The 12,919-nt window shown below is 47.1% G+C and overlaps 1 protein-coding gene across 2 annotated transcripts in view; it reads left to right on the top strand.

The window, feature by feature from the left end:
- The window catches only part of CDH11 (cadherin 11), a 121,482-nt gene that overhangs the window by 66,451 nt on the left and 42,112 nt on the right, over positions 1-12,919 (top strand). For both annotated transcript variants that reach the window (XM_084861027.1, XM_084861026.1), the window contains one exon: positions 11,167-11,565. In XM_084861027.1, coding sequence (XP_084717153.1) covers positions 11,338-11,565 — 228 coding nt within the window. In that variant the 5' untranslated portion in view covers positions 11,167-11,337. The remainder of the gene's footprint in view (positions 1-11,166; positions 11,566-12,919) is intronic.

Here is a 12,919-nt window from a genome sequence, read left to right as displayed (position 1 = left end):
GAATCTCCACCCCACTCCCACCTCGTGAGTTCTTGGTGGGATTATGTTGCTAGATTTTTTAAAATTTAAATGTTTTAAAATTTTTCAATTAGGTTACATTCAATATTATTCAGTATTAGTTTCTGATGTGCAGCAAAGGGGTTAGAAAATCATGAACTTGACAGAGAGGTCCCCCCCCCCCCCATGCTTGAAGCACCCACCTGGCGCCATACAGAGCTATCACAATATCATTCACTCCATTCCCCACACTGTCATCTTTCTGTGACCATTCTGTATCTTCTAGTTTGTGTTGGCTGGAGTTTAGATCTTTAAAATGTCTAGACTTGGAAGAGACAGATGGTGAAGACTTTGACCTTGCAGATGTGAAGGCTCAAGCTCAGGGTTGCCAGGGTCATGGTTGGGTTCAGAAGCAGGAAGAGATCCCAGACTGGGAGACTATGCCGGGTTTCTATGGCCTCGTGGGCAGTCATCCTTGAGATGCACGAGTGGGCATTCTGTCTGAACTTCTGGCCAGGAGGCCAGTGAGGTCTGACGGCAAAGGTCATGACTTACAGGAATGGATTTCTCGTTCCTTCTCGGTCTGATTCTTGTTTGACTGGGGCAGCTGTGGTCCAAAGGGGCTTCCCTTACGGAGTGATGCTGGAGACTGCTTGCCACCTGACTGGTGGTACCACGGCTGGCAGATTTGTTCGCCAGTAACATCTTCTTGGGGAGAGGTACTTGGCTGATGGATGTAAGATCCCTGAGTGCAAGAGCAGTGCCCATCCCCAGCTATCCATGCATGTCCTAGGGCAGTGGTCGGCAAACTCATCAGTCAGCAGAGCCAACTATCAACAGTACGACGATTGAAATTTCTTTGGAGAGCCAAAAACCGACTTCTGTACATGGGCCACAAAATTTCAATCGCACTGTACATGCGCGCCCACACATGGTATTTTGTGGAAGAGCCACACTCAAGGGGCCAAAGAGCCACAGTTCACCGAACAATGTCCTGGGGAGACAACATGCATGCTTGGGGAAACATCCCGCTGGCCTTTGTCACACTGGGGCTCCATGAACCCATTCCAAAGCTTGATATTATTTTGTTGATGTAGTTTAGTAACGAACAAGCAGAAACAGGCTAGTGTGAGCTCCTTTCCACTTGCTATTGAGAACAGGACTGGATCCCCTTTGCAGTGCGGGCCTGGCAGGGGCCGGCAGGGTGAGCAGTGGTGGGTAACAGCTGCTCTTCCGGTCAGAGAATAATCCAGGGCCTCACCTCGGTGCCCTTGGAGAAAATATTGATTTGTGGGACCTGCCTCTCCCACCACCTCACTCCTCCTTCCGTGAGCGACATACCTAATCTTCCCCACAATGATTAGCTCATGAGCTCTCCCAGAGCTGCGTCCTGTCTGGCCGGTGCCTTTGGTTAGAGGATATTTATTGTCTGGCCGCCCTCCTGCAGGTCCCCGCACTGCCCACACTTCATTAGCCATTAGCACCTCTGGAGGCTGAGGCAGTGCAGGGTGCAGAGCAAGATGCTGTTCAGGTGTGGGAAACACTCAGAGGGAGAGGCTTGAAGAAGGCGATCCATTGGTTCAAGGGCTGTTGGGGAGCTTTGAGCAGAAGGGCGGACCCCTGGGGAAGGCAGGGGCAGTTCCTCTCAGGAAGCATGAAAGGACTGGTGGTGTTTGAAGTGCGGGATGCGAGACTCTTGGGTGAAATACCTGCTTTCTAAACATTCCAGGAGCCTGTGAGTTCCTGGAGGCTAAGAGCATGTTTTGGGGAATGCGTAGCCTTGAACGGCTGCAGACACCCTGGTCTCCAGGAAGGTTTTTTAAATGGTTGCTAGGTGGAACAAAATGCAGCTGAGTGCTGTGCATTCCTGGAAAGAAAAAAAAAATTAAAGCTTTCCCAGGAGAATGGCAGAGAAGTGCAGTGTGAAAGGTGGCAAGGCAGGAGCTTAGGATTGGGCGGTGTGTGGCTGCAACCTCATTTCTGGCGCTAACTAAACATGTGAGCTAAACTGAAGGCTCTGAGGATGAAGTGCCCTTGCTTTCCTATCTGGACAAGGGAGGCAGTAATTCAAGGCTCTCGTGGATGCTGAAGGACAGAAGTTATGAAGAATGTCTGTAGATCTCCTAGCATAGCACCTGTGGCATAGTAGGACCTCAGTACCCGCCCTTGTGGCCTGGGCTGTATCATGCGCAGGCTGGACGGAGAATGAGAGGTTTGCAGAGATGGCCTCCTGGCACGTTCTGGGTCAGGAAAGCCCATGCCATCTCGTGTGACTACACCTGGCAGCTTGGCCCGCCCTCCCCAGGGCTGCTCCATTCTCATCCCATGTCAAGGACAGTGGCGACCCCAGTGGCCTCTGCAGAGGGACTTCTGCCTCCTTATTGATTCTGGGCCCTGATATGTTCTCACAGCCTTACTTTGGAATCAGCCATGACCCCTTCTCCCCAGCAAACCCCCACCCCTGGTTTCCAGGAACCACCCTGAGGGCAGCATCTTCACAGATCAACACTACAGAACCCTTTTGCATCCCTGGACCACCAAGAGTAAGCCCACGTACACGATAGGAGCTCATTTGCAGCACCTGGCAGATCCAAGTCCCTATCAGAGAGAAGGAATGAAATCGCATCTCCTTGCTGTTGCAATAACAGGCCCTTTACATTTATCTACAACCTGCACCACTAAAGGCTAAAAGGTAGACTCTTAAAATGTACCCAGAGAAATGTAAGTTGCCGCTGCTGTCGGCATGACATCATTCCTCTCCTCGCCGGTGCAGCCTGCAGGATGCTTTTACAGAGGGCTTCCCAATTCATGACCTCATCAGACCCTCATATTAACTTGAGAGCCCCGGAGGCTGGGCACTTTTCACCCTTTTTCCCATAAGATAAAAACAAACTCAGAGAAGGGTAGTGAGTTATCAGTTGTCAATGGCCCCACAGTCTCCTGAACTGCGGCCTCCTCCCTAAACCAGAGATTATGACACTGAGGCAGGAATTTACTAACCCACCACTGGGATGGGGCAGCAAGTCTGTGAGGAGCGACTGGGGCCGGCGCCAACAGCAGGTGCAAGTGAGGCTGGGGTGCACGAGAGCAAAGAATTTTCAGTAATCACTAGAGGCTGGCCCTGAGACAGCAACTGGCGCCCCACCTTGTTCTGGCGCCCCCACTCCACCATCCCCCCATGACTGATGCCCGCCATATTCCGTACCTGCCCCCTGGTGGTCAGGGCATATCATAGCTACCGGTTGTGTGGTTGTTCTGCTGTTTGGTCTATTTGCATATTAGGGTCAGGTAGGTAGATAGATAGATAGATAGAATGTTATATTAGTGTACTCAAGGCATATAGTACGTACTTTGTATTCTTGTTGAAAGAGCAAAACTCCTGAGTTACCCTCTTGATCACCTACTGTATGCAAGGTCATGTCAAGGACTATACAAAGTTCTCTCCTTGCATCATCTCCTTTCATCTTAGCACTCCTTCTTTAAGATCGGTCCTGGTGGTGGTCACCTTTTCACATGGCAGCCTGGACTCAGGAGTTGAGTCATGACCCTAGTGAGCAATAAATCTTGAGCTCTAAACCTCTAAGTCCATCTGACGCCCAAGCCCGTGCTCTCAGCCATTTGGTCAGAGCCACCATTTCTCATGTCAGTTTCTCCCGCAGACCTCTGACAGCTGGGCCTGCATCCTCTGCTAGAGTCCTTAATGGATGGCCACTGTCCAGCAGAGAAAGTCCTGATTCCTTGAGCTGAGGTTCCAGACCTGACACATTAGCAGGGCCCTGCACTCCCTGGATGTTTGGGACGCCATTGGTGTTATACAATGTTGGTGGGGCCTCTTTGGTGTTGCACACGGAGCAGCCCTGCCAGCTGTGACCCAAATCTTCTTCATCAGAATACCTTCAATCCAGGGACAGTCACTCTGTGTCAGCACAGACTCTCAGGCCCCTGCAGAAACAGAAGACCCTTACTCCACTATTGCCAGCCTCCTCTCTTACAGAAGCAGAAATTTAGTCCCAGAGAAAGACTTTGTCTTTTTTGTGAAGTTACACAACAGTTCAGTGGCAGACCCCTTGCAAGAATGCAAGTGTCGCCGAAATCGCTTTGGCTCAGTGGATAGAACATCGGCCTGCAGACTAGAAAGGTCCCAGGTTCGATTCTGGTAAAAGGCATGTACCTTGGTTGCAGGCACATCCCCAGTAGGGGGTGTGCAAGAGGCAGCTGGTTGATGTTTCTCTCTCATCGATGTTTCTAACTCTCTTTCCCTCTCTCTTCCTCTCTGGAAAAAATCAACAAAATATATTAAAAAAAAAAAAAAAAAAAAAAAAAGAAGAATGCAAGTGTCTGGACTTCAGTTGTCACTATCTCCCAGTTGCCTCAGGATTCCTTGGACATTCCTAGATGGAAAGGACATTTTCTTCATTTGAACAAATGGTCCCCACAGCTACAGCACTTCCCCCTTGACCAAAAGAACCACGTAACTTCTTCCTTATGATGATTGCCATTCATTTAGTAGTTTATCTGTTTGATGATAACTGGAAGCCAACAGGAAGGAGGCTTATGGTCCTTCGACACACAGGACATTGCAAATGACATAGAAATTCAGGAACAGGATTAGTGGGGCAGGACCTATGGCGACAGCAGCTGAAGGGCATCCTTGAGCAGGCCATGCTCCTTGCTGTTCACATGGCCCAGGGGGAAAGGTCATGTTTGTTTCTGTCTGGTTTCTGATTGGCTTGCTCATAACTTTAATCTCACTATTGTAAAATGTTGGCTGTAGGGTGTCACTTTGTGCCCACTCCATTTCCCCAGGCACCTCATCACCTTCCCCCGTTAACTGGCAAATGCTTCATAGTTTATTTTATTCAAGGTCTCAAGCAAATCTGGCTCACCCAGCCAATGCTCTTGGGCCAGATTACACAGGTTGGAAAATCATTGGTTGGCGTAAGGTTTGGCCATCAGTGGACTAGATGTTGGAAACTGTGAGCATCATTGTTTCCCTGGGAAAGGCTGGAGAGAGCGAGTACTGGAAAAGTAGAGTGACATGGTGCAGATTTGCTTCCTGAGATATGGCCACTGATTCCTCTGTGGTCCTGTATGTGGTCCTGCTAGCATCGATTGCATCATACTGTCACTCATCTGCTTAAGTAGGTGTCTCACCATTGCTTGAGTAGAGTCTACACATCAGAGATTCATGGCGGCCATGTATCCCCAAAATCCAAGCCAGGCCTGCCCTGTGGAAATTTATTGCAGAATGAAGAGGCAGGTGAAAAAAGAATGCTTTTTGGATATTTACTGCTCTGAGACAAAGGGAAATCTACATCTAGGCTTTGATATTACACATGACGATTCATTCGGTTGAGCATCTTTTGACCATTGCCATTTTTGCCCTAATCTTCCCTCAGGTATTTTAGCTCATGGGAAAGAAAAACTGGAGACAAAATCTCTCTCTTTCCACACATGCATAGAGTGCTTATTCACAGTCTGTGACGATACTGCTAACTACATTGCTTCCTGTATGTGGTGGTATATGTTATTCATCTTAATGATTAAAATTCAAAAATATTACAGAGAGGAAAAAATACTACTTTAGGGATTGGATAAAAGCACAGATAAGTTCTTCATTTCACACACTGTACTTAACCATCTTATCCTTTGAAGATGAGTTAATGACTTGAAGAGATAAATAATCACTGAGTGATTCTATACATTTGGGGTCTGCAGACTCAAGTGGGGTTCCTATGATCCTGTGTGGTGAGGAGAGCCTGAGAATAACATCCCATCTTAATGGAGATGGTATCCCGTGCCAGATACAGTGTTGGGCCTGGGTGGTCCTTGGGGACCAATCATACAGTCTCTGAAGAGGAGGAATATGGCCTCCCCCAGTTTGGGAGCCAGGCGAAGCCAAAGCATGGGCTTTGCAGCCACATACACTTGAGTTTGAATTGCATCCTTTGCAGGGACTCAGGGTGTATCTGTGCATGATGTACTTAACTACTCTGAGCCTCAGTGTCCTCCTAGATAAAATGTGGGTGATATTTACATAAAGGTGAGGTGGAAGTATAACAACATGGTGTGTACCTGAGTAGACTGCCCAGCACTAGAAAAATCAAGCACCTGGTCAAGGATAATCTTTACTATCCTTACTATCTTTACTCAATTTTAAGCGATAGAACCAGGATTGGACCCCCGTCTGCGTAGTGCCAGGATGTGAGCAAATTTTGCACCTCCCATGCTGACCTCCTGCGGTTCCCTGCTTCTCCAGAAGCAGAGAATCAGACTTCCATTGGAGCAGTTTACAAATTCCCACCCGCTTATAGAGAACGTCCTGGTCATGGAGAAGGGACCCATGTTCGCTGCAAACTTTAATGTCTGCAATTGGTAGTAGAGTGCGCAGCCACATACGCAGTGACCCTTTTGCCATCTCTGCTGTGTATTTGGCACCTGAGCAGAAGCGATTGTTACCCTGAGCTTATGCTTTGTTCCCAGTGCAGAAATCAGAGAATAAGAAATGGGATTCAGGCGGCCTTTCCATACTTCCTCTCCCGTTCTCGGTGATTTCCACAGACATAGCATAATTCCTATGATTTGATTTGAAAGGAGAGACCCCCTGCTCAGTGCTGAGTGATGAGAAATGAATGAGGAATAAAATATGCTTGCACTAATTTGCATAATAGGGTCCCATTGGCTACAAAGCTGTGTTTGTTGAAGTGGAGACCAGCCAGGGGATTCTGCGCACACAGAGCTGAGCTGGGAGTTCTGGTGCGGGCCCCGGTAATATCCTTAGTGTAATGATAACGTGTCTTAAACTGGAAATTACCTCCCTGGAAATGAAAAGAAAGGGTCAGCCTGTCTGATCCTTCCAGCTCTGTGGCGGGGGAGGAGGCTGAGCAACCCAAGCCCTCTAGCTTGCTTTTTTTCTGCTAAGCGCCTCCGTCTTTCTCTCTCTCCCCGGTAACAATTTCCAGCAGGAGTCCAAATATACTTAAACACCCATATATGTCATTTTCTTTTACGGAGACAAAGGCAGGCGCCGCAAGAGAGTTTTATGCTCAAGGCGCAGTCGCTTATGACGGGCGATCTGCTCTTAAGATAGAAAGGCGAGCGCCTTCCACTTAGAGCTGGTGGTTTTGCAAATCCATTTTCCCGTCATGTTATTACTCCCGTGACTTCCAACAACATTTATTTCCCCTCCCAAGCAATAGGCTCCGATTGTAAAATAAAGTCGCTATATGTTTCAGTGCAACCCCGCTGCGTGGGCTTCCTGGCATGCTGTTAGAAAGTGCTCTAATGGAAGCATGGTGCAAGAACCACCTTGGGGGTCTTTAATAAAACTAGTTAGAACACTGATTTATTTTCCTAATTGTTACCAATGCCACGGCCTTCTTAGGGGGGGAGGGCTTCTCCTATTCATTTTCATGTGTGATCTACACAAACTACCATTGAATTCATTGGCCAGACCTCTAGAGTGTAGAAGCATTTCTGAAAAATTAGACATGTCTCCCTGAGCACATCATTTTAATCCTATGTATTTAGAAATTCTGAAAGGAGTCAAGATAAATAGCCAAGATTAACTTTTGTTGAACGGTGCTGTTTAAGGACCCGCGGTATGTTGTGATAGACTGATGCGAGCTATAAAATAATGTATCTCCATAGTTCTGGTTTGGTTTTAACAGGTCAGTCACAGGATTACTCCTGTCCTCTCACCTCTGCCCCATGGTTGGTGCCACCAAACTTAAGTTACTTTTGTCATAAGACTATCGGGATGTGTGTCTATGTCGGATTTGCAGGTTTCCCTTAGAGAGCCTTTATTACAATAGGATTATAAAGGAAAAGAAAGCAGGTTGAGGAACCAACCATCCAGGGCTCAGATCCCAGCTCCTCTACATGCTGGCTCTAGAACCACAGGCAAGATACCTCATCTCACCATGCCTCTGACTACTGCCCTGTACAACGGAGATAGCAGTAGTACCACAGGGTAGAGTTATTGTAAAAATCTAATGACTCAGCCCATTGAAAGCACTTGGAAGAGTATTGGGCAGATAATAATTAGCAAAAGTATTATTTTTTTCATCATAGTCATATTTTTAATAGGCATCAAGTCCTAATACTGGTTTACTTTAGATTGCTTCTAGGTCACTGTTTTTTATCACAGTGTCCCTAGCATTTCCTTGTGTACTTTAAACACATGGCAAGAGTTGGTATTGATCACTTGTTGAGAATACAGACATCAGAGTCTGATGTCGTGGGTTCAAATTCTAGCTCTGCTACTTCTCAGAAGCATAACCTTGCACAAGTTGCTTCATTTATCTGGGCATCCGTTTCCTCATTCTTAAGAATATTCTCAGTACCTATTCATAAGTTTGTTATAGAAATCAGACAATAATGTAATGGCCTTAAAAAGCTTTTGCTAAGTAAAATTTCCTTCTGAAATTGAAGAAATTAAAAACATCATGTCTTAAAGTTAATCTCATACAGACCTGAGATTGATTATTCAATAACTTTATATAGCACATGGTCACACAAGCACTGACAAATAATGGGTCCAATGAATTACTCGTAAAAGCAAGTTGGTATGGCTGGTATTTCCAACAGAAAAAAAAAATAGACAATTTCATCTTTTCAACAAAGGTCTTATTATTTATTGGTTGTATGGAGCTTTTAAGTTCATTAGTATCAAGCTAGATTTTTTTTTTTTATAAAGGAAAAGAAAAAAGTTGTCATCTAGTTGCAACACTTTTAGTGTCAGAAATAATTGTGCTTTACAGCAAAATGGCAGCCAGAAGAAAGAGGTGCAGAAATATCAACTTTAATTAAACCCCTTCTTTCCAATACACTTCGCAGTTTATACGCGAGAATAATTTATCACCATGTGGATGAACACTTAATACTTGGCATGGTGTAAAATGGGCAGGGATCTTGCTGCACCATATGTTCTTCCCTTTCTGTTTCTTTTTGAGACTCTGTGGTGGCAATGTCAAGTTTGAACTTGAAGTATGTGATTCAAGTCATACTTCATCCTTCTATGAGTGGCCTGCTTTGAAGAACTCACTCACTGGAGATATACCTCCAATAAGATAGGATCCCAGCCACTAAGATGCATTGTGGGCTAAGAGGCACCAAGACTGAGACACCATCCTATTGCTTCCCCTTTCTCTAGGTTAGGTCAGACCAAGTGGGAGAAAGGGAGCAAGAGGGGCCAGAGTTTTCAAGCAAAGGAGGTGAGATGATGTAAGATCACATGACCACCGGTGGCATTGTCAATAATTCACCAAGGAGAGGGAGGGGGCGAAGTGTCTAGAACCATGTGTCCCTATGACTCAACTGTAACTGGTAACGTGAGTGTGTCCCCTGAAACTGAGTCTCAGCCAGGTGTATGGAGCACGTAGAAGAAACACCCCAAAAGCTCTCAGCAGAGCTCCAACCATGACTATGAAACTGGAAGCCACTTGGAGAAAATGGCAGCCAATGGCTTCTAGAGAGAATGAGGCAGAGCCACCACAAGGGGAGCTGATGAGGTCTCCTGCAAAGCTAGTGGCAGATTCTGGGCCTTACCTCCAGCTTCCGGACATAAGCCAGGGATCTTTCTGTTGCTTTGCATTGCCTCATTTTAGGGTCTAATCCCTCCTGGGTCCCTCTATATGCTCTTTCCACACAGTTAGTTTGGCTTGCAAGGAATAGCCTTTATTAGGAAATGCCTGCGTCTGAGGGTGAAACTGTTAAATGGATGACACTGCCTTTTTAATCTCTCTCTTCCACATATCCCAAAGTGTCTGTCTAAAATAAATATTAAAGTTGCTGTACCTAAAAAAGGCAACCTAATAGGTCACAGAGTGGTATTGGCGGCAGCAATGGATGCCTGAAATTAACTGCCCTTCTGGGCCTCCCCAGATACCAGGTTGCCATATTAGAAAGGAAGCAGAAAGGCTCAAATAGATGAAGTGAAAGGCCATCGGAAGGAAAGGAGTTCTGCACCATCAAGTTAGAGTTTCACTCATTCCCTTATTTTCTAGACAACTAAAGCCAGTAGGCTGTGTTATGTCCATGCGGCTCATTTCTCAACTCCTTAGACAGAGTACCTCTCCACCCTCTTCAGGGCATCTTCATCTGCAAGTTAAGCACACATCCTTCTTCTTCTGTGTGCAACACAGTCTAGGAAGAGAGGAAGAGACCCAGTGTGTGCCCAGTTCCCACTCTGTGTCCAGCCCTGTGTGTGCACAGAAATTCTCGTCGTGTCTACTTTCAGATGCCAGCTTGGAGGCTCAGAGTGCCCAGTTGGCATGCCTAATGTTACCTAGATTGTAAGATATATAAATGGTACTTCAATCTAGTTGGTCTGATCTCCAGATCTAGCTTTATGCCATTATGCCAAGACTCATACTCCCTCCTTCCTGTTCCCCTAATCCCCAACAACTTCATATACATAGCAAATAATTCAGTTTCTAGTCATACAATATTCGGGATTCTCACCAATTTCATTTAAACCTGCCAGTGCTAAAGTGTCATCCTCCATATCTATCATCCTCTATGTCCAACAATTTTCTGAGAGCCCATCACATTGGTGGCGGGGCTGGGGGAGGGGGTTGTCTGGTTCCAGGAATGAGGAGTCTGATTGGGACTCCAGGGAGAGAGGCTGGTTGTCCAGAAGAAAGTGTGGGGTGCTAAGAGAGGGAAACAGCAACAGAAGTTCCTTAGGGGAGGATTAAGTCTCCAGCACCTGAAAGACAGTCCGGTTGGAAGCCCAGGGACCTGAGGCAGAGGTTAAGGACCAGAGAGGGTCATTACTCACTTAACCAGCCTTGCAGCGAGTATGAGTCTCATCCCCATTGTGTAAGCGAGTGAGCTGAACTCCAAGAAGTCAGCTTATCCCAGACCCATAGCCAGTAAGTGGTCAAACGGATACTCAGACCTGGGCAGCTGGATTCCACAGCTCACATGTTTTCTCCTCATGTAGACATGGAGGGGTTGGTGTGTGTGTGTGTGTATGTGTGTGTGTATCTCACCCACACGTGAGAAGCTGTGATAGAGGAAGGACTATCTCTTACTCATGTCTGCCTCACTCAGTACCCAGAGTGAAGAGCTCCATGGTCCAGCCTGGGTGAACCATGAGGGATGGGGTTGAGATGAAGTGGAGGGGAAGCCTGCCGCTAACCCGATCTTCCTCTGTGCCTGCAGACGCCGCCTGGGGAAGCGGGAAGCCCTGACGTGATGTGCTCAGCGAGTGGAGACGTTCCACTCCTGGAGAGGTCCCTGTGACGTGTCCGAGAGGCCGCCATCGGCCAGGCACCGCACGGTCTGGGGAAGAGGTGACAGCTGCATTCTCCTGTGCCTACCACGGAACCAAAAATGAAGGAGAACTACTGTTTACAAGCCGCCCTGGTGTGCCTGGGCATGCTGTGCCACAGCCAGGCCTTCAGCACCGAGCGGAGGGGCCACCTGCGGCCCTCGTTCCACGGGCACCACGAGAAGGGCAAGGAGGGCCAGGTGCTGCAGCGCTCCAAGAGAGGCTGGGTCTGGAACCAGTTCTTCGTGATCGAGGAGTACACTGGGCCGGACCCCGTGCTCGTGGGCAGGGTAAGGCTGTTCCGGAGTGGTTTCTCTCCCTCCACCCAACAGGAGGGTATGGCCCAGAAAACCTAGGAGGGGAGACACCCATGGTGTGACCGCCCACTCAGAACCCTAGAGCCATCCTTCCAGTCTTTTTTTATTTAATTCTTAGATGTATCCATGTTGAGGACACTTCTGTTTTCCACTTAACATTATAGCATAAAGGCTATGTTTTTCTTTATTTGTCTTTTAAAATATATATATATTTTATTGATTTTTTTACAGAGAGGAAGGGAGAGAGGAGAGAGATAGTTAGAAACATTGATGAGAGAGAAACATCGATCAGCTGCCTCCTGCACGCCCCTCACTGGGGATGTACCCGCAACCAAGGTACATGCCCTTGATCGGAATCAAACTCGGGACCATCCAGTCCTCAGGCTGACGCTCTATCCACTGAGCCAAACCGGTTTTGTATTTTTTAAAAATATATTTTTATTGATTTCAGAGAGGAAGAGAGGAGAGAGAGACAGAAACATCAATGATTAGAGAGAATCATTGATCATTGATCGGCTGCCTCCTGCATGCTGCACACCCCCTACTGGGGATAGAGCCGGCAAACCTGGGCATGTGCCTTGACCAACCAGGAATCAAACTGTGACCTCCAGGTTCATAGGTCAAAGCTCAAACACTTAACCACACCAGCCGGGCAAGGCTATGTTTTTCCATTGACTGCACAATAGTCTACTGAATGGAAATGGTCATTATGTACTTAGCCCTTCTCCAGCTGGAGGCATTTTCCTGACCACACCTAACCCTGACTTGGATACCCTTCCTTGTTATCTTAACCCTCTTTATCCCTTTTAGCATTGCTTTCCTTTCTGAATTACACATGCCTGTTTAATTGTCCATCTCCCTCCTTGGGAGCCTGTACAGAGTGTTCAGAACCTCTGCCATCGGGCTTTCCCAGTGGGAGTAGCTGTGTGTTGGGGGAAAGACTGCAGAAGAGACAGGACCTAGATGGGCATTTCAGCATCTCTGGCACAAGCCATGCCCACTAAGAGGAAGCATAGGGGAAAGGTGGGGAATGCGAAGTAGTGAGCGATGTTTAAAACCTAGGGACACAAGAATGAGTCTGGTGGGATGGCAGAAAGAATAAAGCATAAAGTGTTTGGGTCCTATGCATCTTTCTTTGGAGATACTACTGATCTGCAGTTTCCAATGAATCGGGGGAGTAGGCTAAATGACTGGTTCCCTAATAATCTCTTATTGGACAACTTTCAAATGATTTAAGATGCTCTGAGAACATGGAATTTGGCAAACGGAGGGCTTGCAGGTTTCTTGCGGAAGCTCAGTCTGTGTCCCGCCGTGCTGTGCAGAGCAG

This window comes from Pipistrellus hanaki (genome assembly GCF_964339955.1).
Source record: "Pipistrellus hanaki genome assembly, chromosome: 15".
In the NCBI taxonomy this organism is placed as follows: Eukaryota; Metazoa; Chordata; class Mammalia; order Chiroptera; family Vespertilionidae; genus Pipistrellus; species Pipistrellus hanaki.
Note: the sequence above shows the minus strand (reverse complement) of the source record. Positions and strands in the feature narration are given on the sequence as shown.